This window comes from Setaria italica, chromosome III (assembly GCF_000263155.2).
Source record: "Setaria italica strain Yugu1 chromosome III, Setaria_italica_v2.0, whole genome shotgun sequence".
NCBI lineage: Eukaryota > Viridiplantae > Streptophyta > Magnoliopsida > Poales > Poaceae > Setaria > Setaria italica.
The window spans coordinates 17,129,791-17,154,323 of record NC_028452.1 but is presented as its reverse complement, the minus strand read 5'-3'; the positions used below and the strand labels follow the sequence as shown (position 1 = coordinate 17,154,323).

Below are 24,533 nucleotides of genomic sequence, written 5' to 3'. Positions count from 1 at the left end.
TTTCTTTGAATGGACCTTTGTGTGTCCTTATGAATTGTTTCCATGCGCTACGGATTAGAATAATGAATGATATAGTGTAATAGGGATGAAATTTAGGAAACAAACTTTTGCATAGAGATAAAGGTCCAGAATTATTACAAGCCTAGCATGTCTTGCATGTCTTGGTACTCCACCGGATCTTTCCTCAACGAATCGAAGACAGTGACGTGGCTTCTTTCAGTCTCACTTATAATGAGGATCGAGTGCAAGCTGCGTACGTAAAATGTTCATGCATATTAGAGGTAACTAACATTAATTAGGTAAGGAAAAAGAAAACAAAAGTAGACGGTATACACACACTTACTTGAAGTTGTATGAAAGCAATATGAAATCCTTGAATTTTTGTTTGTCTAGGAAATTGTATACTTCCACCAAGGTTTTTTCCGACGATAAGTGTATCTGTTTTTGGTTAACTATGGATGGATCCATGAAGCCAATATGTAGGTACGCCTCTCGTCGGCACGTCTGAATTAGCATCCTACATAAAATGGAAGACGAAGTTAGTACGGTGACGCACGCAAAAAAAATAATGATATGAGCCAAAATTTACATGTAGATAAACGGACACTTACAGAACTCATGCGCTGATCAGAGAGACGTCCAGGGCATCATGATGGTACACTTCGTATATATCCTTAAGTCTAGCCACAGAACTTTCTCGCCTTTGCCGTAAAAATCTATTGGTTTTACCTTAAGGCCGAACATCTCCCTCGAGTCGGCGGACACCTTCATGTACCATGATGGAATTCGTACATCTTTGTTGATAGCTTCTATACCAACTCAGGCCTTACTATCTTTTGAGTGTCTTTTTTTGATAAATGCCCGAGGTCGGGGACAGCACCACTGGAAGATGACTTTCCTTTCCTTTTGTCCCTCTCATCAGCCTTTACTAAAGCCCTTTTGTAGTTTGATAGTAGTGGTATCCTTTTCTTGGCTCCTCCTTCCATCCTGATAAAAAAAATTTAAATCTCTTCGATTTACTGGTGGTGGCTCCATCTCCCTTGCTTTTTTTACTTCGGCTTGTTTCTTGAACCACGCACTGGCCTCTGCTTGGATTTCTGCCCGCTGTTCTGCATGACTCATTGCCTCCCAACGTTCCTTACGAGTCACTTCAGGCTCCTTTGTTTTCTTCTTTCTCTGTCTTTGCTTGGGAGGCGGTGCTTGTAACTTCTTTAGTGGTGCTACAGGTTCCTTCATCGGGGCTGCTCTTAGTCCCGACGACGGTGATCGGGGAGGGGTGTTGTTATTGTCGTTGTCGCTCCCACCACCAGGATGTGGTGGAGATGGAGACCTTGATCGAGCAGGAAGCGACGGTCCTGGAGCAGGTTGTGCGGGAGATGATAGTCTCAAGCTATGAGGAGAAGGTCGCTGCTGGGGATCTACGGGGAGTGGTCTTGAGCTCTGAGGAGATGGCTCTGTGCCGGGAATGATGATGTAGCGTTTGTGCCATAGAATAATCCCATGAAGCGCATCTGCCAGTGTCCTTTCCCCGTCACCTCCCGGGAGGTTGAGCTCTAGGCCTTCATATTGGCTATCAACAAGCTGCTCTATGCTGACACTGGCATAGCCAGGTGGAATCTCCATTCCATGGCTTGTCTGCCCTGCCAGGATTGGTAACGCACTCCTGTACGCCACCTGTACATATAGCAGAAGTAAACAAGTTATTAAACTCTGATCCCGAGGCGTGGATCATTTGAGAAGATTGAATAATTATTATGTGTAAGTATACCTTAATAGTGAGGTTGCCGACCGGTGCATGCAACTCACATGAGGTGCGTTGCGTGATGGCATCCACAGGGAACCATTGCTCCTCCACGGGTAACCTGGGCATCTACGCATCGGGGAGCCCTGTAGAAACACAACTACTCAAGAGGCGTTGAGAAGGGTTGGCGTAGTTTGGATTCGGCAATGCTCCAGATTGGGCCAACTCTGCAACTGCGTGGGCCACTCGACGATTAATTTCCTCCAACATTCTTTCTTCTTGTGACCGCACTTTGGATTCTAGCATCTGCCGCCTGCTCTCATCGATCTATTCCTTTCTTCGCTTGCGACTTCTGTACGATACGCTATTGCCTCGAAAAGCAAACTTCCATGGAATGACCCCGAACCCTCGGCAACGTCCTGGGTGCTCGGGATTACCGACGGCCAATGTGAGCTCATCATTCTCTCGGTCCACCTTCAACCTCCCAGCCTTAGAATCTTCAATGTTCTTCATAAGCCTTTCGGCCTTCTGACGTATTGTCTCATTGAATATCAACGTCCCATCCTCTTGGCTCAGGGAGCCTCCATGAGCGTAATACCAATTTTTTGATCGTTCGGGCCATTCAATAGTTGCAGGTATGATATCCCATTCGATCAGGTCTTGTTCCATCTTCTTCCATTTGGGAATTGCTGTGCCATAACCACCTCGCCCTAGATGATTATGGTACTCCTTCTGACTAGAATTTGTAGTGTTGGTATGGATCTTTTTCACATCGTCTTCACTCCTATTATATTCAACAAATGCCTCCCAGTGGTTCCTCAACTTTGGCCACACATTGAAATCTGGAGTTCGTCCCTTCTTAAGGTAGTTGGCATCCAGCATCTTCTTGAATGTCTGGAATTGTGTAGCCATCTTCTTCAGCGTCCACGCTTTCACATCCTTTTCAATATATCCTTCGGGAAATGTGAAATGTCTCATGACATGTTCCCACAACATATTCTTTTGTCTCTGGGAGCGCATACGGATTGGTACTTTTGCCCTTCCATTCTCTGATGCTGATAGGCATGTTGTCCCTTACGATTGCCCCGATCTAACTCACGTACTTCTTTGCTACTTTTCAGGAGCAACCGGCCTGCCCTCTTCTGTGACTTCCGTGATGACAACCTCCCTTCCATCACCCTTGTATGACCTCGGGCCTTCGGCCCTTTTGTTGATCCAGAGGGCTAATAGTTCAAGATTCGTTAATTAGTACATAGTATTAACGGTGGCATAAAACAATAGAAATTATATATACCTCGCTAGAACCTTCCACCACGGCAAGGTTTGCTGGGGCTCGGGCTCTTCATTCCCATCGCCGGACATGTTGAGGACATGTCTGCCTGGGTGCCCTCTTCATCGGTGTACGATATGGGAAGGTTGGAGCCACTACCATCACCAGCAATAATCTGCTCCATGAGATACCTTACGGTCTCGTTGTCTGCCATTTCAACTACTGATTGAAACATACATGGAATCATACATGACAGTCATGAATCATAGAACAAGCATGAAATAGGCAACTCACACTAAATGAAACTTACATGAAATCGCCTTAGTTACATGTACGTAAAGGTATATACATGAAATCATACAATAACATGAATCCCACAAAGTCCAGAATGTTTATACAAATTTCTACAAATTAGTAGTACTTTGTAAAAATTTCTACAAAATTTCTACTAATTTCTACATATTTATTGGAATTTCTAGAAAATTTCTACTAATTCCTAATAATTTTAAGAATTCCTACCAAAATTCTTCTAATTTGTAAATATTTGTACTACATTTCTACAAATTAGTAGTAAATTTGTAAGAATTTCTACCAAATTAATACTAATTTCTACAAATTTATTGGAATTTTTAGAAAATTTCTACTAATTCCTACTAATTTGTAAGAATTTCTACCAAATTTATCAACTGATTTTCTACTGATTTTCTTACTAATCTATTGATATCTATTGATTTTATACTAATATCTATTCATTTTCTAACTAAAAAATAAAAAAGGTCCTTGCCGACGCAAGCTGGTGGGCTTGCGTCCGCAAGGGCCGTTCTTTTTCGGCGGTAGTGCCGGCGGACCTCGCGCAGTGCCTAGCTGAGCGATGAGGTCGTACGGCGCCCGGGGCGGCGGGACGGCGGCAGCCGGGGCGGCGGAGAAGTAATGCGCACGCCGCCGGAGGCGGGGACGGAGCGAGGTGGCCGCAGCGACAAGGAGTGGAGGCGGCTGGTGACGAGGAACGGAGGCGGCGCGACGGAGGCGGTGATGAGGCGCCGCGACGGACAAGGGCGTGGCGGCGACAGAGGAGGTAGCGTGGACGGAGGCGGCGACGAGGCCTCGCGATGGAGGCGGCCTGCGGCAACGAGGTCGAGGAAGCGCGACGGAGGAGGATCGGAGGTGGGCCGGGGTGATGGAGGAGGAGGCGGTCCGGGCGCGGGCGAGACGGTCGGGTGGCGGGACGACGGTGGCCGGGGCGATGGGCAACGAGGATGATGGCGGCCGGCAAGGGAGGCGGACGGGCGGCGACAAGCAGGTGGGAGGGCGAGGGATCTTGGCGGCGGTGAAAATTTGGCTAAGTGTAACAGGCGTGGGGGGTAGAAGAGGCTATAGTGGCTTTTATCCCCTTCCCCTTTTATCCCGGTTCGTAATTGAACCTGGGAGTAAAGGCTCTTTTATCCCGGGTGCCAACATCAACCGGGACTAAAGGGCCTCCCCTTTTCTCCCGGTTGCTAACTGTAACCAGAATAAAAGGCTACGTCCCCGGCGGGAATCGAAACCTACCCTTTTATCCCGGTTACATTTGTCAACCGGGATAAAAGGGGTGCCTTTTGTCCCGGTTGCTATTAGCACCCGGGACAAAAGGGGCGGCCTTTTATCCCGGTTGCTTTTGGCAACAGGGATGAAAGGACCTTTTGTCCCGGTTTCTATTGGCACCCGGGACAAAAGGGCCTTTTCCCACACTTTCATCTCCTGCCTGTTTTTTGGAAATGGATTTTATTTATGTTTTCACTGCATTTCAGGATGCAAAAACAAAAAACTTTACATATTTTGAACATGCAAAAATATATTAAATTAGTAAGTATATTGACAATAAGTGTGAATTAGTCATTAATTCTATACCAGTTCGTTTAGCTTCTAAAATAATTATTTTACTGCATCGCTATGATCAAGAAATTATTCAATTAAATAATTTCAACACGCGAAAAAGTCCATTTATGTATGTGGTTAACATTGTTCATGTTTATCTAATAAATCTTCACCTCAACTAATGTAAGAACACATGAAATCATACATATGTTAAATTAAAAATTGTATCAAGTAGTACACAAAGGTTAAGTAAATTTAGCGTATTACAATACAACGTTATAAAATTTGTTCTTCACGAAAGTTCCTTGATCATGATCGCGGTGTAAGTACGGAGCCTCTTCTTTGGATAGTAGGATGCTTGGGTCAACTTCAACAGCGAATGGAGGCATGCCATTAAACTGATCATAATCATCTGATTGGTCTGTTTTATCCTCGACTCCCACGATTTTTCTTTTACCTGGAAGAACTATGTGGCACTTTGGCTCCCATGGCTCTTCTGGATTTCTCTTGGGTTTCCTAGACATGTCCTTCACATAGAAAACCTGATGCACATCATTGGCAAGTACGAATGGTTCATCACTGTATCCAGTCTTGCTTAGATCTATTTTTGTCATTCCGTACTGATCTTTGGTTATGGCAGTTAGCTTCACCCAATTGCAAAAAAATAGAGGGATGTACAACGGTCCATATTCGAGTTCCCATATCTCCTGTATGAAACCATAATACGACTCCTTGCTATTATTTCTATCTATGGCATCTATGTGGATATCACTATTCTGGTTCATGCTTTTCTAGTCCTGAGTTCTCGTGTAAAATGTATAACCATTTATCTCATAGCCTTGGAATTTCACGATTGTGCTAGCAAGTCCCCTAGCTAACCAAGCGAGCTGTGGGTGAATCTCAGAGTTACCCATAAGTTGTTGGCGCAACCAGGAGGGAAAAGTTTCCATGTGATGACGTGTAAGTCAAGCATCGGATTTCAGCAGGTTTTTGGAAACTACCATCTGCCTGTGCTGCTCAATATACGGAGCCACAAAGGATAACTGTTGCAGAACAGTGTAGTGTGCCTTGTCGAACAAATCAGTATCATTGCTCAAACCTGATTTCCTTCCAAGGGTGCCCATTCCCTGGAGCCTCCCCTGGTGGCGTGAAGTTGGAACCCCAGTTGAGTCAATCGAGTCAATAAAATCAACACAAAACTCGATCACCTCCTCTGTTCCATATCCCTTGGCGATGCTTCCTTCTGGACGGGCACGATTAAGAACATAGTTTTTTAGGACTACCATGAACCTCTTGAAAGGCCACATATTGTGCAGGTATATAGGTCCGAGAATACCAATCTCTTTTACTAGGTAAACCAGTAAGTGTGTCATAATATTGAAAAAGGATGGTGTAAATACCAACTCAAAACTGACAAGATATTGCACCACATCGTTCTGTAGCTTTGATAGCTTGGATGGATCGATTGTCTTCTACGAAATCGCATTGAGAAACGCGCATAGCTTTACGAGCGGCAACCGGATATTTTCTAGTAGAACACCCCTTAGTGCAACTGGAATCAACTGGATCATCAACGTGTGGTAGTCATGGGCCTTGAGATTTGTAAACTTCTTTTGTTTCATATTTATTATTCACTTTATATTCGAGGAGTACCTAGACGGGACCTTCATACTATTCAAGCATTCAAACATGCTATCCTTCTTTTCCTTGCTGAGAGTGTAACTGGCAGGACGTAAGTAGTGCTGTCCATTATCTCTCTTTTCCGGATGTAGGTCATCTCGTTGCCCCATGGCTTTCAGGTCCTGTCGTGCTTCCAATGTATCTTTCGAGGTACCATAAACACCTATGAAGCCTAGCACGTTCACGCAAAAATTCTTCGTCAAGTGCATCACGTCTATTGTGTTGCGACCCTCTAAGATTTCCCAATAAGGTAGCTCCCAAAATATTGACTTTTTCTTCCACATGGGTGCACGTCCGTTATCGTCGCTCGGAACAGGTTGGCTACCATGACCCTTTCCAAAGACTATATTTACATCCTTTATCATCTCAAAGACACGCTTTCCATTATGGTGTGCAGCTTTTTTACGATGGTCTGGCACCCCTTTGAAATGCATCCCGCTCTTTCTTAGCTGGTGATGAGCAGGGAGAAATCGACGCTGACCCATATAGATGACCTTCTTACAGTGCTTCAAATACATCTTGTCTGTGTCATCTAAACAGTGGGTGCAGACCCGATATCCCTTGTTTGTCTATCCCAAAAGGTTACTTAGTGCAGGCCAATCATTAACGGTTACGAACAACAATGCTCGTAGATTAAATATCTCTTGTTTATCCTTATCCCACACACGTACACCTTCTTCCTTCTAGAGTTGTAAAAGGTCATCAACTAACGATCTTAGGTACACATCAATGTCGTTACCGGGTTATTTTGGGCCTTGGATAAGCGCCGGCATCATAATGAACTTCCGCTTCATGCACAGCCAAGGAGAAAGGTTGAACATACATAGGGTCAAGGCCAAGTACTATGGCCACTACTCAACTCACCGAATGAATTAAATTCATCAGTACTTAAACCACACCTTATGTTCCTTGCTTCACTTCAAAGTTCGGGAATGCTCTATCAATTGATCTTCACTGGGCCCCATCTGCGAGGTGTCTCAGCATCTCATCTTCCATACATTCTTTTTTGTGCCATTGCATCAACTTAGCATTCGCCTTTTTCCTGAACAAGCGCTTCAAGCGTGGTATTATAGGGAAATACCACATCACTTTCACGGGAACTCTCTTCTTGGGAGACTGCCCCTCGACATCACCAGGATCATCTCGCCTGATTTTATACCGCAGCGCTTCGCACACGGGACAAGCATCAATTTTCTCGTATTCATTACCACGATAGAGGATATAGTCATAAGGGCATGCGTGTATCTTCTAACCTCCAATCCGAGAGGGCAACTAATCTGTTTAGCTTCATATGTTGTGGACAGTAATTCATTATTCTCGGAAAGAATCTTATTGACAATGTTCAACATCCCTTGAAATGCCTTATCGGACCCACCATTTTCTGCCTTCCATTGCACAAATTCTAGTGTCGTACCTAGTTTTTTATGGCCCTGCTGGCAATCTGGGTACAACAATTTTTGGTGATCATCTATCATGCGCTGCAACTTTGCTGCTTCCTTCTCAGTTTCGCAATCTCTGTGTGCATCTCGTAGCACCTGACCAAGGTCATCAGTAGATGTATTTTCTGCAAACTCATCTTCATCAGCCTCGCCCATTGTAGTATCTGCAAAAGCTTGGCCTGCAACCCAGTCCGGAATGTTGTCATCCTCCTCCTCCTCTTCGCCATCTTCCATTACAACCCCTTTTTCACCGTGCTTGGTCCAAACCAAATAGTTAGGCATGAAACCGTATCTAAACAAGTGGATGTGAATAGTCCCCCAGGAATCCTTTGAATAGTCCTTCTTGTTATTGCATTGGAAGCATGGACAACATACAAACCCATTCTCTGGCTTGTTCGCTTTGGCCACTTCGAGAAAATAATGCAAGCCACAAATAAACACCTTGCTCCATCTGTCTACATTATACATCCAATCCCGATCCATCTGCATCGTATTACGCATGAAAATGGATTACACTTGAAAATGGATTACGCGTGAAAATTGATTACGCATAAACAAGGATTACACTTAAAAATGGATTACACGTGAAAATGGATTACACTTGAAAATGGATTACACATGAAAATGGATTCACAATTGAAAGCATGTCAAACGTTGTAGTGCAAATAATGCTGAAAGTTTAGATATAGATACAAATACACATATTTAAATTAAAGATCCAAACAACATGATATAATACGACAAGCCATCCACTGGTTATTATCTAGGAGAACTTTAAGCATCCTTGGGGGGTGAAGATGAAGGTTCCGCTGACCCAGCCTCATCCTGTGGTTTATTTGTACCGCCTGAAATGGGAGTACTAAGTGGATGTGAAACACTCGGGACTGACGGTGGAGCATAACGACCACCAAAAGGAGGTTCCTGACCTGCTGCAACAGCTTCTTCATGATGTTTCTGCAAATAACGAAGCATTACTTTCTGCAACATGCTCATTTTCTTTGGCTTATCCTGAGGGCCAACTATGATTTTCCCCTTGCCGAAAGAGGAACGACGATCGCCCCCACCATCGCCACTTCCTCAAGTAGCAGAAGCCATCTATGTACAAAAATTCTTAACTTAGCACTGCAGAACTTGTAGAACTTGAAGACCGTGATCATCTCAGCAAGCATGTTCTGAACTGGGCGGCACCGTACTTCGTCATGGAAGAGCTTTAATTTTACGAGAATGGGGACACAGTCTTCCACGATGTCTGTTGCCGCTCTTTCTCGTAAAATTGAAGCTCCTCCTTGACGTCCATTGCTGCTCCACGGAGAACATGCTTACCGAGATGAACACGGTATGCCTGCAGAACTTGTTGAACTTGAAAACCGTGATCATCTGGCGAGCATGTTCTCAACTGGGCGACACCACACTTCGTCATGGAAGAGATTCGATTCTATGAAAAAGGGGACACAGTCACGATGTCCGTATCCACTCTTTCTCGTAGAATCGGACCTCCTCCTTGACATACGTTGCTGCTCGGCGGAAAACATTCTCGCCGAGATGAACATAGTATGCAAGTTCCACAAGTATGGATTTGAAAAACCATATTGAATTTGACAAGATAAACTGTCTAGACAAGGTAGCATCATTCTTAAACCACCGCAAGGATACATACTATATATGACACATCAATCTCCCTTACATTGTAGCTCAAAATATCTCTCCATTTTCTACTTCACATTCTAGCAAATAAACTGTCCATCTCCAATCATAAATCAAAGCATAACACGAGGATGAAGTAGCAAACCTTCACAACACTGGTATTGGATGAGTGAAATTCCCACGAAAATGAGGGGAAAAAATTCGGGCAGCACCTCCCTTGCTTCGGCACCACCGGAGAGTAGGTGAAGCTCAGCTCTCTGTCTTTGTGGTGGACTGGCTCAGGCTGGAGGAGGAAGAAAGGCCTCTGTCTTGGTATATAATGGGGATGAGTTTTTATCCCAGTTAAAAACTCCAACCGAGACAAAAAGGAGCACCTTTGGTCCCGGTTGAAAGTTTACTCCTGGTTGGAGCCTCCAACCGGGACAAAAGGGTCAACCCACCGACACCCCGGAACTAGCCGTTACAACCGGGACTAAAGGGGGGCCTTTAGTCCCGGTTGCAAATACCAACCGGGAGTAAATCTCCCCTCCATTCTTGCCTACCGTGGCGCACCCCCTTTTCTCCCGGGCCTACTTTAAACCAAGACAAAAGGGGACGCATTGAAAGTCAGTTCTCTACTAGTGAACTTCGACAATGGTTTGTTGCTCACTAGCAAGAGTTAGCTACCTTGAAGAAGAAGACAGAAGAATCAGAATCAGCTCTCAAATTGCAATAAGCCGAGATTGAGAACTTGAAGAAGGTAACACAAGATAGTGAAGCACTCCTTCGTCAACTTCTAACCTATATAAGAGGTTAAGATCAATGCTATACTTTATCTCTTGAGATTATGACCTGGATGCATCTTCATTAATCTCTATTCTTTGTGAGACAGTTATCCTGTAATAGTTTGTGATATGTGATGAATAATATGATGGTGGTTGTCTCGATGGGGGACAATAATTTATTTGCTTGTATACATAAATATGTGCATTTTGTTTATTATTTTGCCAACCAGATCGAAATTGAAATGAAATCAATTATTTTGTCAGGTCCTATTAGTTAGATTTATGTTTGCCTTAAGTGGACTTAACCCACATATAATTAGGTGAAAAGTCAATTTCATTCATAAATCGGGACTAAAAGGACCGCAAACAATTTGCACAATTTTTGGGCTCGATCCAACAACAAATGGGCCTACCGGAATCAATATTGAGCTATCTGAACAACATTGGTCTATGGGAAATTTGGGCTCGACCTAATAACAAATGGGAATTTTGGGCTATCTAAACAACATTAGCTTGTAGGAACAATTTTGGGCTCGACTCAATAACAAATAGGCTAAATTCATTTTATGATGAAACAATTTGTCACAATTATCATGCCACATCGGATACCACATCAGATTCTGTCCATTGTGGCAGAACACTAGGAACCAATTTATGACGTTTCTATTTGATGATTTGTAGGCGTCATAATCTTAGTGACGCAGCGAAATAAGAAAACATCACTAGTCGCGGTTTATCACACTCGACTAATGACGAAGGGTTTTCATCACTCCCACATCATAAATCGCAGTTTATGATGAAAAAACGCGTTTATGATATTTTTGGTTCGTCATAGGTCGGAAAATTTTTATTTGCATAATTATATAGAAAATGTAGTTTTTAGAATGCCATTTCACTCTATCTACCCCTCCATCCCAAATTGTAGGTCGTTTTAGTTTTTTAGGTTCGTAGATATTATTATGCATATAGATATAGTGTAGGTCTAAGTGCATAATAATATGAAAAAGTTAAAACGAACGTATAATTTGGAATGGAAGGAAAGGAGTATTGTTTCTCACCGTGTCGATTGGTTTGTGTGCGCACGGTCATGCCTTCACAAAATCACAAGCTTTATGCACAAACGGCACCGCAACATACATATATACACGTGAATACGCGATGGCACGTGCTAAATATATATGCCGATGGTACATGTTGTGAACCACGAGTAAGAGTCACTTCTCCTCGACGCCCCCGCCGTCGCCGCCGCCATCCCCGCCGTGCTCGTCGAAGTAGTCCTCCCTGACGTTGCAGACGAGCATGAGGCAGACGATCCAGAAGAGCATGGCGTCCAGGTTGAGGAACGCCGCGCCGCCGAGCACCCCGCTCTCGGCCGTCGGGCAGGCGTACGCTGGGTCGCGGTGCACGTTCCGTACGTGGTGCACGGCCTCGCTCGCCGTCGCCCACACCGTCAAGCCCGCCCCGGACACCGTCACGCCTCTGCACGAAAGAAAACCAGGAGATTCTTAAGCATATACACGCGCGTGATTATTCAGCATTGCAGCTGCGTGTTTTCGTGCAACGGCCGGTTTCTTACACGGCGATATGGAGGAAGACGTAGAGCGGGGTGTGGCCGAGGAGGACCTTCCGCGGGACGTGCCTGCCGCCGTAGGGGAAGAAGACGGCGAGCGCGCCCAGCGCGGCGCTGCACGCCGCGGCGAGCGCGGACAGCGCCCCGAGGGCCACCGTCGGGTCGCTCGGGAACCGGCAGACGACCACGTCCCGGCCCTGGACCGGCGTCCCGTACGGCGGCTGATCACCGAGCGCATCTCTCGTTAATTAATTCCGGCAGGCCGGCCTGCGACGAGCGGCGGCATTTGTGCAGGAACGCAACGGAGCGTTGGTTACCTTCTTGAGCTCGGCGAGGACGGCGAGGACGAAGGAGAGCACGCCGAACAGCGCGGTGGCGAGGCCGAGCTGCGTGCTCTGGCTCAGAGCCATGGCACCCACCGGCCGATCGATCCCCTGCCTCGATGAACGATGATCCAGCAGCTGCCTTGATTTGTCGTCCCCCGCGTCAATTGGAGTCCCTGGGGATTGAACCGGGTCGAGATCAACGCAAAGAACAATGATGCCATATTATGGTCGGCGATGGATGTGAACTTTTTTTTTCTGTGGTTGTTGGGTGTGATTTGCAGGTAATTATTGTGCTTGTTGAACAGATCACGCAAACAAAAAAAATGGAGGGGTTTGTGAAGCAATGTGGATGAATGGAAGAGAGTGGGGAAAGAAAAGACGAACCAAGAAAAGATGTGCTTAATTTGCCGGTTTACCTCATCGAGGATGGTTCGAATTGTGAGGTCCCCAACTGAGCGCAGGTAGATTGACAGCGAGGATGACAGGTGGGACCGGGATTAGCCTGTCGGCGAACCTGAATCTCTGATGATCGATGGAGATGGAACAGATGGTTGGATCAACTTGGGGGTGTTGTTGCAACTGCAAAAACTGTGGAGTAGCAAGACGAGTCTATGAATTTGGGCAGTAGCAGCAAACAGTGACCTGTTCACAAGTTGGGCCGACCACACCACAGAATTTGGAGTAGCAAGACGAGTCTATGAATTTGGGCAGGAGCAGCAACCAGTGAACCAGCTGTTCTGAGAAGAAGATGGTTAGTTATTCAGTGTTTAGAGCAAAAACAAATCAGCCTCATGATGACCTGTTCACAGGTTGGGCCGACCACACCACAGAAGAACGGATGCAGATGCAAAAAAGCTTCCGTTGCCGGGACTCGAACCCGGGTCTCTCGGGTGAGAGCCGAGTATCCTAACCAGCTAGACTACAACGGATGTTGGCTGTTCCTAAATCACAGTTATTATTGTATCGAGGATCCCAGGCACGAGAACCTGAGTCAATTCGACGGAAATGAAGGCACTGTCTAGTCATGAATTCAACTTCGGTATCACGATCAGCTCGGGGTCCTGCCTGAAGAATGGGGCGGACCCTAGGGCTATATGCCGTCTCGTCAATCGGACGGCGTGCCAATCTGGTAAAAGGGGCGAGATCGGCGGCGTCTCCGGGGAAGGAACGAACGAACCTGGCTACGCTATTGCGCGCTGCACCAGCCGAGGTTGCCAAGTCCACCAGGCCGACTTCGTCCACAGCCCGACCCGAGACAAGCCCGCCGCGGGGCTGCGGTCGGCCGTCGGCCACTTCCTCGGCCGTGTCGCACTGTCGCCTCGGTGGCCCAAGCAACCGAAGCAACCCAACCGAAACGAACCAGAATCACCCCGCCGTCGGTGATCACGGCGCCGCACTGAATCAGTGATCACGGCGGCGGCCGCACCCTCTCGTCGCGAATCGGGCACCTTCATGTCATCTGCGTCAGGAACTCGTGACGTGCCGGGACGCTACGGGTGCCTCAGCGCCGCGCCGCCTCATCCGTGATCCGTGGGTGGGCACGAGCGGCCGGCAGCGCCCTGCTCCACCAACTCGCCGGCATCTCCTCGACGCTGCCAAGCGCCAGGTGATGAGGCCTGAGACCGTTTCGTCATCTTGTTTTTTCCTTTTTGGGTGCTGAAACCGTTTCAAGTATACTGTACATAGTGTGCACCAGTATACATGAAACATCAGCTTAGATCAGATTGCACAGTCCCTTGGACTTGGCCACCACGAAGCATGTTTTCTGTTTGGCCTTGGCAGTCGTCTGTGACGACGACCTCCACATAAGGAACACAATGACCACAACACAGCCATTACATTACATTAATCGTATCTAGTACCATGTACTGCTCATGTGAAAGGTGTTTTGACCACACCAAATTCTCCGACCTCATTCTGTTCCGTGGAGTACTGAATATTTGGAAAGCCCATTCCCACGCCCTGGCCTGAATACATTTTTGATGTGCTAATGAAATGCGTATCTTGAAAAAGCCCGCATCATTTACCATTTCCTCAGTGGCGCCCCTTTTGTGTATGCTGTCATGGGGCAGATTACTAAATTTGCAAATCGGCGGATATCCCGTCCTTTTTACATGGTTCTCCACTTTTTCCGTGGAATTTCTGCAACAACTTTCTCTGACCTTAATTGTCTGGAAATGCAAATTTCTCTTTGGCCGTTTAAAGTTTAACCGGGCCAATCGAGTGAAAATTTTCCCCATGGAGATCTCCCGAGTGCGCGAAGATTGTGATAATCTCTTACCGTACCCTCCCATCATCAAGAATCAATATTTGTAATTGGCCAAGGGTTTAGTGGGCAGTCTGATTTTCTATTCAGGGTCAAAATTAGCATCCAGGACACCACTTTTGTCGCTGCCATGTGTTCTTCTCCCTCTGACTGATACCGTGCGAAAAGGCCCGGCCATCATTTTTGTTCCTGCACGGTTTCTTCGATAAGTAAATGCGATGAAATGTGAGTGAAGCACCTCACATGATTCCTGCTTTCTTCTCTCAAAGAGTCCACTTCAGAAAGTAATTGGTCCCTCTAATCTGAAATGCATGTTGACCATCATGATTGTTACTGGACTAGTGTAATCGTCTGCATCATCTGAGAAAAGATCAATACATTTACAGTATCTTAAAAAGAAGATCAAAATGCTTACACTTCTTATTGGAATCTAAACTTCTGACCAGCATGCCGGCCAACAGTTTTTGCACTAGGTTCATTGATCACAAACACATAGTTGCAATGTAAACTTCAACGGCACAAAAGTTTGTAGCAGTACCAAATAGTTGTTAGACTGTAATCATGGTGAGATTAACAAAGTTATCTTCGTCTGGTACTTGGCAGTAGCGGCCGACAGAGAATCAGGCCGCCACACTCCCCCACCTCTAGGGGAGGCGATCGAGAGGCGGTCAAGTGTCCCTTCACTCTCGCGCTACAACGCAGCGCATAGCCTTTTGGCTAAAGCTAGAAATTCCACAGGGAGAGCGAGAGGTGCAATGCTGGTTTGTTTACATCTCCACAGCTAACCCCTTTTGCTAGCAAGTCCTACTATACGGATTAATGGAATCAGATGTTTTTAAAATTTCCTATGATTTTCTTCCTTTACCTAAATTTAAGACTACATCATCTAAAAAAACTAAATTTAAAAGATTTATAGCCATCTCTTCTTCAGGCATTTGAATTCCAGTTCACCAATTGCCCGATATACTTACTACAGTTTTGCGCGTCTAACCGTCGCAAAGGATTGATTTTTCTTTGTGTGGTGATATAACAATGTATGTAAGCATTACAAGGAATCACTTGGCCAGCTAGTGACTAGAAGCATCAAGCAATGCATAGGACTGTAGGAGGCAGACTAAGGTAGTAAAAGGGCTTACTCATTGCTCCTCTCATCATTGAGTTGGGCAACACCTCGCGTTGGGGTTCTTATTCCCCTTTGACCGATCTTCCAGCTCACCTCCTGGCCTCTGGTGCTGCACTTTTGCCAGTTGCAGACAGTTTGGCGTCTGTTGCTCCACTGACGATTCCAAACTGCACGCACGCAATATAAATGTAAGCGAAAGAAGCTGCTGAACTCTCGTTCATTGGGTGTTTTTGTGCCGCGCCTCTTCGATTTTCTGTCGAGGTAGCTACATTTCTAGGCACAATTTTTCTGCTTTATTCTTCGAACTATGCCCGTTAGAAGTACCCGCATTTTTAGCGGCTTGCGATGGTCAAAAAGGGCAGCTAACTGAATATTGGCTTGTGTTTGGGGATATAAGGAATCAACTTGTGACTTCAGAAAGATCCATCAAGATATTAGTATGTGGACGGGTTAGTGTTGTGCAGAATTTTCGGAAAGATTTTCTCGGTGAAAGTTGAAAGTGAAACTGTTCTTGACTTGATTGCGTGTTTCTGGGTTCATGGAATCTACCATCGGCAGGCTAGGGAGTGATGGCTTCAAGCAAACAAGATACCTTCAGCATCCATGTTCTGCATTTAGGGTAATATTGCAACTTTTGCCGATCACATCAGGGCAAAAAGTTGTTCCCCTGTCCAGATTCCATGACATATATAGTTTGCAGTTTTTTCCAACCTCTTCCAACATTCTTCTTTTTTTTAGAGAGAGAGAGAAGTGGGGAGGAAAGGATGCTTCTTGAAACGATAAATTTCTTTCACCCCAAGAGCAGGCACGTCCCTGCAAGATATTAGGCTATTAGAGTAAGAAGAATCAAGTGTTTTCAGCTGAAATGACTCCGTTGCTGCAATAACCGACTCGATTCAGGGTCGGTTTGGCAGGACGCCAGCTCCAGCTTCTCCTGCGGCTCCAGCTGAAGCCTTACCAAATAGTTTGGTAAAAAAACGGCTCCACCCCGGGAGCATTAGAGGAGCCAGAGTCATTTTATACGGAGAAGCTGGAGGAAAAAAATGGCTCCTCCGGCTCCGACTTTTTTTAGGAGGAGCTGGAGCTCTATCAAACTGGTCCTCAATTGACACAACTGAGCAGGTCAGCAGTGAATCATTTTCCCAATCCCCTGAATGTAGAATTTTTCATAGTATCATAATAGGTTAACGTTTCCGTGTACAATTCTTATGAAGTTTCCGTGTAGCACAAGGCGCACAAGCACATAGCGAAAATTAAAGAAGTGCCAATAAATTGGAATCTTCCACAAGCCCTATTAAAAGATGTAAACAATCAGAATAGCCTTCAGATTTTGAAGAGAGTATATAAGTACACACTTGGGGTGCTGTATCTTGAAGCCTAGTAACCTTTTATAACGTCTAACCTTTGCCTTTAACACACTTAAAATGCATGCGTCTGGTTTATAGTCACAATCATGGCTTGCCACACTTTTTCAGCCCTCGGAACTGTATGTCCTTCTCACTCCTGCATCATGCCACACACAGTTCTGGAGCTGTTATCAGTGACAGTGACAATCACCACCCACTCTTCGGAACCTTCGGGTCGGCACACAGCATAGCTCAGTGGGCTCCCAGATCAGCTAGTTGTCATGCCAATGGCAAAAAATTCGTTAAACCAAGAATGCCACTAACCGCAGCCAGACATGTGCACCAGCACTACCAACTGCAAATCACAAGCAAGACAAAACAAAACAGCTCAACACTAGACAAAAACAATGGCGCTAAAAGTTGCAGCACTCAGGCTTCACAATTCAGGTATGTGGAAAAGCAACACCACTGCCAAACTTTGTGGAAGACTGCATTGCAAAATAGGGTAACTGGGGAACACACAGGGAACAAGCTGTTCTTACACGAGTAGTTTTTTTACTACTCCTAAAGACTGCGATGCATCACTACGGCACAAGAAGGTCAGCAACGCTACTCTGACCCCCGCACTGCCTCAGCTCGGCAACGGCAGCCGCCTCTTGGTGCTCCCTGCCTTCCTCGCACCAGACAGCGCCAATCAGGATTCAGGACACCCGCTGCATGGCCCAGGTCAGATCCCGGAGTACATGTCAGCTAGACTGGCCCACAGATCCTCTTCGTTTAGCTCGGTGTCGTCGAAATCAAGAAGCTGCTGCTGCTGGTAGTGATGGTGCCCATAGTGCCCATTGGCTACCGGCGGTTCCCACCACCACTTGCCGTCGTCCGACGTTGTGGTCTTGCCACTTTCCCTGCACATGCTGTCGAAGCAGCTGCTGCTGTTGGTGGTGAGTTCGCTGTAGTTGCAGTGCTCGTAGCTGTTGTCGGAGGCCTCCCTCTCGAGGCCTGAAACAGCCTCAGCCTCAGCCTCCGTCTCGGCGTTCCTCGCGAAGCGGCCCTGCACCCTGGGCCTGCTATCCGCCAGCGTCTTCCTGCAGGCGTACTGGAGCGGTCCAGAGATGGTGAGCAACAGATGCATTAGAGGACATGTATGTATTGAGCATGGAATGCATTTGCAGGTTAATTATGTGGTGTGGGAAATTATTACAGTGATCTTTTTGTGGAAGTTCCTCTGGTTACGCTTGGTACGATAGCGCTCAATCTTCTCCTTGCGTTCTTCAGCGCTATATCGCCCGACCTTCTGAGTGAAAGGGCCCCCTGCATCCTGGCCGTGTGTGTCACCTGAAAGTGGTGGTGGCGGCGGAGATGGCGAGACATTCATCACCTGTTTTGTATGAACACGGCCACACGGGTGAGAAGTGAATAGGACTTGTTTATGATCAGCTACAAGTTCAGCTTGAGGCATGTTGCGTTACCTGGAGGTCACCAGTGCTGAAGACACGCCGCAGGGCTCCAGTGCTGAATTCCAAGAAGTCGCCGGAGGATGAGGAAGGAGAACAAGGAACATGTGCAGCAGGCAACTGGCATGCCGAAGGAGACGAGCAAGAGAAGGTGGCATTGCTGCTGAGTTGTTCAGACAACTGGAGGTGAAGAGGGAGGAAATGTGAGCTGGTGTTCCTGTGTATGTAGTAGGAAGGTAGGGAAGAGGGGTAGGGAGGCGGCGCCGATGCAGCAACATTGGGGAGTGCTAACAGGCCGCCGTTGTCGTGGAAGAAACCCCCGCGAGGAATTTCGGTTGGAGCTGTGGACACAGCAGGAGAGAAGCTTACTGCATGCTGCATGGAGAGGTCACTGTAGTTGGGTGCCGACGAAGATGAAGGGTGGAACATGGCTTTTGGGTGTGAATCCCTTTGATGTGTTTGGGGAGTCAGTGTAAGTGAAGGAGGGTTGGTATAAAAAGCGAAGATTTGGTGCATAGTCCAATATAAACCAAAGGTTTGTAGGGCCACTCCATTAACAGGACAGAAAATTACTAATATACCAGCTCAGCGTGCTAACAACAACTGACAACCAACATGTCAAAGATATCATCTGATGCCTACTGAATAATTTAAATGTCTCATTTACTCGATGTAAACGTTCCCAGGCCTATTTGACAACCAGATTGTCTTATGAAAATATTCATATATAGAGAGATTTCTAGCAAGGCAAATAGCTGATAAAAAAAGTTGTCCCTCTATCCAGCAAGGCATAGAAAATGAGATTCCTTTCCAGGAAGCAAAAGAAGTCCAAAATATATCTGCCTTTGATGAAAGACTAAAAGTTTATGCTGAATTGAATACCTTCCAAGAATGAACAGGTGTCACTTGCAGCTAGGAATATGCTCCAGCCATATATGCATTAATAAACACAAAGGAGTTGATTCCAGTGACATTTCTGCATAAGAAATGAAGGTATAAAAACACATCTTACTGAACATCTTTATACATGTATGAACCTTTTGAGAGTGTGGATACAGGAGACACCAAACAATCCTTACCCAGCGCATATATGAACGTTTTATAATAAAAAACAATAAGATGAATTCTCCGTAAAAGATGAATAAGAAGCTCCTTTTCTTTTTTTCAAAGAAATACGCTAAGAGAATGATGTGGCACTTCTTAAAACAGTTTTTCTCCTTTTGAAAAAGAAAAGTACACACTAAACCTAAGTGACTAGCTTTTGGGACTTTGCTGCACATGCGACCTATCTTTCCGACTGCAGTATGGAATTTGATTTTGGATTTGTCAATGAAGCCACTTACCAAGAACAAGAATAGTCAGTAGTAAAACAAATGTGTAATTCACATCTACATTGTCGTGATCCACTTGCAACATTTGGCTAGCAAATATCAGGTGTGTCATGTGAGCACGTGATGTTTGTAACTGGGTAATTATCTTTTATGTGCCCTTTTTTTTCTTCTTCTATAGTTCTATAATGAAATGATACGCAGCTCTCTTGCGTATTTGAGAAAAAAAATTGGCTAGCAAGAAATCAGAAAACATGACAGAATAAATGTCTCGATTGGATTGATAAGAGAAAGTTGCATATAAATGATGTCGCTCTTGAAACACAGAACAAATAAAGGAACAGGAAGGGATTTGATAAAGTGATGGGCACAAAAATGGACATGACAGGCTGGAAGAGCTGTTATGCCATGATCTGATCATACATTGCCAAATTTGTACACTAAAGGTAAACTCAGAAGTTCAAGCACATGCGTGTGCTCATCTACGAGGCTGCGATTTTCAGGTAGCCCCCGCCATGGGGCTTCACCAAAGACAACAGGACCAGTAACTAGCATGGAGAAGAAAAAGAGAGAGGTGTTGAATATAAACAGAGGTTGGATGTTGATACTCTGCTAGTCAGGAGGATACTCAAGCCCTCCACTCTCGACTTGTAGAGCTCTGGAGGTTGCCTGGTAGGCATCATCTTCAATTGTGTACGATAAGGTTCCAGTTCTGTAGCAAAAAAATTGAAATCATCAGCCATGACAAGTGTTTCTGAAATTTGTGGAGAGTTAATAGCTCCATATAGAAGACATGTACCACGTAAAAAAAATTGTCAAGCTATCTTTAATTTGAGTTTGAGTTTTAAAAGTAAGAAATAGGAACCAACCACTTCAGGAAATAGAAGAGCATTTGAGAAAGCTGATGAGCAGATCAGGAATGAAAACAACCGTTCCTCATAAAACAAACTATGCACGGAACTGATAACAGTAAGTATTCTGTGGATAGAACAGGAGTGGACATATCTGATAACTGATAGCTCATACGTCGTCTCCTAGAGGGTACTAAAATCATCATAATTTTTTTAAGAAAGAGCAGAGATAGCATTATATGTTGTTTCTTTCTAAGTATTGATATGAAACATACCTGATCAAGTCCATCTGATGTAAGATATTGGCAGACTCCTTCCATGAAAACACTGGCAGTCAAATTATTGCGCATACCAGCAGTTCTAATTTTAGAAAAGTTCAGGTTTTGCCCCAGAAGAAGCAAAACAAAGTTTCATTTACTCAATTGTTCCTTCACTACATTACTACTAAAAGATTAAGTTTGCAAGTTATATTCTCTCCCACCATATTATTAAACATCCCAAAAGTACAAAACACCAAGAGTTGACTTTATCCTAGTTGGTCAACTAGAAACAGTTGCACCACCAGTTTTGTAATTGAGTACTCATCAGAGTATCGACATCAGTTTGGTACTTTTGCCAGCTGAATATTGAGAAACAGGGCAACCAGCAGAATTTCTTCCAGTACCTTGAGCACTTTAAACAATTTCAAATTATATTTCGATCCAATTTAGTTCTGAAATTAAAATCATACAGTTAACCTATCAAATCAGGAATGGGTGGACACTTACAGACCAAATTTGATTTAAGAGATGAGGGTCTTTTACATTTAAGGCCTAAGAGAAACCACATTTACAACATATTAATTGTCATGTACATTGAGATCTCTTTAGCGTAAATGTCAAAAAATAAATTGCCGATACTCATCTACGCCCAGCCTTTGAGCCACCATGTTGCTTATGCACACCAGGACCCATGCACGAAAAGAGTGATGGTCTCTTTGGCTTTGAGCCAAACAGAAAAGTTCTAAGGGGCACCCCGGCTTTTGTTGACAGGTTCCGGAAGTTTTGTTGGGCTCGGTGGCTTCTTGCTATTGATAACTCAAGGTTCTCTCTGAGCTTCAAGAGCACCCTTCCAACCTCCACTTGAAAACCTCTTACATGGTCCAGCCCAGCTTCTAGTTCCTTAGCAACTTTGTTATTTTCTTGTTTCATATTAAGCACCTCTCCTTGGAATTTTGCAGCTTGGAAAGGGTTGAAGTGAACTTCATCACTTTTATCCAGAGTTGTGATCTTAGATATATCTTCTTGTATGCTGCACAGTGATGAGAATCTGTTCTCTAACTCTCCTTTTAATAGCACGTTCTTTTCCATCCAAACTTGAAGATCTGTATTCAGATCCCTAAATTTCTTTTCTAGTACTGCTGACTCCAGCTTTGCTACCTGATAACTAGCAGCAAACCCGTAAGTGCCCCCTTGTTCCTGTTCATCAGTCAATTTGCGCATCTCAGTTTTCAGCTTGTCAAAGGATGTTTGGAAATTCTGTATTTGATGATATGATGTGCTAAACCTCAACCAGAAGTCCAAATTCTCCCCCAATACCCTGTCAATCTCTGTTCTAAATTTCTCCTCAGCAACCCGAACAAGCTAGTGAGTCATCAACTTGGCATTGCTTAATGTATTCCTCTATCTCAGCAACCTCTTTGTCTTCTGTGGCAGGACTGGTGCTTATCTTGGATGTTTCTTCTGATTTCTCTATGCTCTCGGTAATAGAAGCAGTCATCTTTTTCTGCAAAGAACTTAGCATGCGCCTAAGAGAGTGGATCTCCTCATCTTTTGTTGCATTGGCACTCTTAAGTTCCTTCAGCTCTGAGATTGCTTCAATATGATACTCTTGATTTCTCCTCTCCATTTCTGAAAGCTTTTGCTCTGTATCTTTGTAGCTCTGAAATACAGATGCATAATCTTCTAATAGAATCTTCTCCTCGCCTTCAGGTTCTTTTGGAACCAGCTGTTTCTGGGCTACAGTACCGTCTGAGATTTCGTCACACTTCTCAATTTCACTACTGCCATGTAAAGCACTAGATTGGCCCTTTTTGATAGACAGACTTGCTAGTCCTGAATCGTCTTCCAGAGAAGCTATGTCTTTGGAGTCTCGCATTGAATCCACGAAATCACTGATTTCTGGCTCAGGAGCATGTAATGTTTCAACAAATTCAGTAAGTTCATGGGAGGCTTCAGTCATTTGTTTACAAATGTTCTCTGTCCCATTTTGTACAGACTTCCAAATTTGTTGTACTTCTTGCAGCATTTCTTCAACTTTCTTCAACCTGTCAGCCAAGTTACTGGAATCAACAACCAAAGCTGCCTTCTCTTGCTCCAAAGCATGCAGACGCTCTTGAAGGCCATCTATCTCTGTCCTCATTCTATCAATCTGAGCATTCTGTGAAGTAGTAGCAAGTTCAAGGTTGATCACCTTCTCCACAAGTCGATCAACCTTATCCGCTAATTCTGCGACTGATAACTCCGGGTAACGTTCAATTATTTCTTTGACATTTTGACATATTTCCTGGAGGTCAAGCTTGCTCTCATTCACAGCTGAATCATCAGCATCCTCGGACAGCAGTGCATGGCTCAGTTCTGTGTCATGGTGATCATGCCCATCCATTTGAGCATGAGGAAGCCCACATTCATTCTTGAAGGTTTTCAGCTTTTCAATTGCTTCATTGGCTCGTCGAAACTCCACCTTTGCCTCGTCAGTTGATCTCTTTTGTTGGTCCTGCAAGTTCACCAACGTATCCTCACACGACACAATGGCTTGTGCAGCCATTAACGCCCGAGCTTCATTGTCTTCAATGGCCGCACCAGTGCTAAAAGCATCTTGCAAACTGCAGACTTCCTCCTGCAACTCAGACACCTGTTTCTCAATCTCCAGATACTTGCCTAACGCGCTGTCGTAAGAGGTCTTCAAGAACTCTTTCTCAGTCTGTAGCGCCAGGATTTGTTTCTGCAGCTTGTCTATCTCCTCCTGCGCCTTCTCCTTGGTCATATTGGAGATGGCCCTCCGATGTGATTGGGTCCCCCTCTTGGGGACTGGACTGGTGCCCCTGCTCGCGCTCTGCGAGCCCATGGACAAGCCTTCCAGCGCAGGGAATTTGAAGTTGCTGAGATCAATCCCGCCGATTGCCTTCGGGAACCCCTCACCGTCCCCCTCTTGCATTGAGAACTGCACCTGGTCCGGGAACACGGTGGCGATGGTGTGGTTGGCCTTGTGCAGCTCACTGGATATCCGGTCAAACCTGTCGGCGAGGGCCTGGTATGATCTGAACATCTCCTCCACGTGATTGATGAGCTCCGGCCGGCTCCTGAAGTAGAGCTCCGCCTTCTTGCCGAACGAATCGGCGTCGGCCCCAATGAGCTTGAGCATGGCCTGTACCCTGTCCTCCATCTCTGCTCAGCAAAAAGATAAAGGAAAACCCATTGAATAATGTGCGATATGAACTCGTCAATCGTCCTGCGACGGGAGGATGCCAGGTGAACAAACGGGGCTGCAGGCTGCTTACCGCCGACGGTGGTTTCGAGCCACTTGGACTGGGTGGTGCGGATGTGCGACGCCCACCACCAGGAGTAGGCGTTGCTCGCCGCGCGCTGCAGCATAGCCGGCCGGGTTCACGCCGCGGCGAGGCCGCCCGCCCGCCCGCTCACCCCTCCTCTTCCTACACCGCGTCGCCGGCCGCGCTCGCCTTTGCCGCTACGTGGTGGGTGGGTGGGTCGCCCCGCGCCGCGGACGTGGTGAAGGTGCGCCCGTGCAGCGAGGGGTTGTGGTGGCGGTGGCGTCGGGCCGAGCCGCGGCGGGGCCCCGGGGAGAATCGCTCCTTCGCCCAGATAGCCTCATCATGCCG

The 24,533-nt window shown here is 45.7% G+C and overlaps 3 protein-coding genes and 1 non-coding gene across 4 annotated transcripts; all 4 read right to left on the bottom strand.

Moving 5' to 3' along the window:
- Positions 1-11,602: 11,602 nt before the first annotated feature.
- Positions 11,603-12,433, bottom strand: LOC101766060. The gene is made up of 3 exons (XM_004961742.2): positions 12,280-12,433; positions 11,969-12,183; positions 11,603-11,871 (listed from the first exon to the last, which is right to left on the bottom strand). Exons 1-3 carry the CDS (start codon positions 12,370-12,372, stop codon positions 11,607-11,609), a joined length of 573 nt encoding a protein of 190 aa, XP_004961799.1. The 5' UTR covers positions 12,373-12,433; the 3' UTR covers positions 11,603-11,606.
- Positions 12,434-13,144: 711 nt separating this feature from the next.
- TRNAE-CUC lies at positions 13,145-13,217 on the bottom strand. The gene has a single exon. It is a non-coding gene; the product is annotated as a tRNA-Glu (tRNA).
- Positions 13,218-17,416: 4,199 nt separating this feature from the next.
- Positions 17,417-19,148, bottom strand: LOC101765645. The gene is made up of 3 exons (XM_012844733.2): positions 18,493-19,148; positions 18,225-18,401; positions 17,417-18,119 (listed from the first exon to the last, which is right to left on the bottom strand). The coding sequence occupies exons 1-3, from the start codon at positions 18,991-18,993 to the stop codon at positions 17,751-17,753; spliced, it is 1,047 nt and encodes a 348-aa protein (XP_012700187.2). The 5' UTR covers positions 18,994-19,148; the 3' UTR covers positions 17,417-17,750.
- A 2,176-nt stretch (positions 19,149-21,324) lies between these two features.
- LOC101765236 (protein NETWORKED 2A-like) lies at positions 21,325-24,493 on the bottom strand. The gene is given in 3 exon segments (XM_012844331.2): positions 21,325-22,269; positions 22,271-24,081; positions 24,195-24,493. Coding segments are annotated over 3 exon segments (2,619 nt in total). The 5' UTR covers positions 24,289-24,493; the 3' UTR covers positions 21,325-21,555.
- Between the last annotated feature and the right edge of the window lie 40 nt (positions 24,494-24,533).

Bases quoted from the DNA above. Each gene is read 5' to 3' on its own strand.
- LOC101766060 (XM_004961742.2), bottom strand. From the start codon at position 12,372: ATGGCTCTGAGCCAGAGCACGCAGCTCGGCCTCGCCACCGCGCTGTTC. The intron at 12,184-12,279 runs GTAACCAACGCT...CTCGGTGATCAG, and splicing joins TCCTCGCCGAGCTCAAGAAG to CCGCCGTACGGGACGCCGGT. The intron at 11,872-11,968 runs GTAAGAAACCGG...TCTTTCGTGCAG, and splicing joins GTCTTCCTCCATATCGCCGT to AGGCGTGACGGTGTCCGGGG.
- LOC101765645 (XM_012844733.2), bottom strand. From the start codon at position 18,993: ATGCACCAAATCTTCGCTTTTTATACCAACCCTCCTTCACTTACACTG. The intron at 18,402-18,492 runs GTAACGCAACAT...CATACAAAACAG, and splicing joins TCAGCACTGGTGACCTCCAG to GTGATGAATGTCTCGCCATC. The intron at 18,120-18,224 runs GTAATAATTTCC...GGACCGCTCCAG, and splicing joins ACTTCCACAAAAAGATCACT to TACGCCTGCAGGAAGACGCT.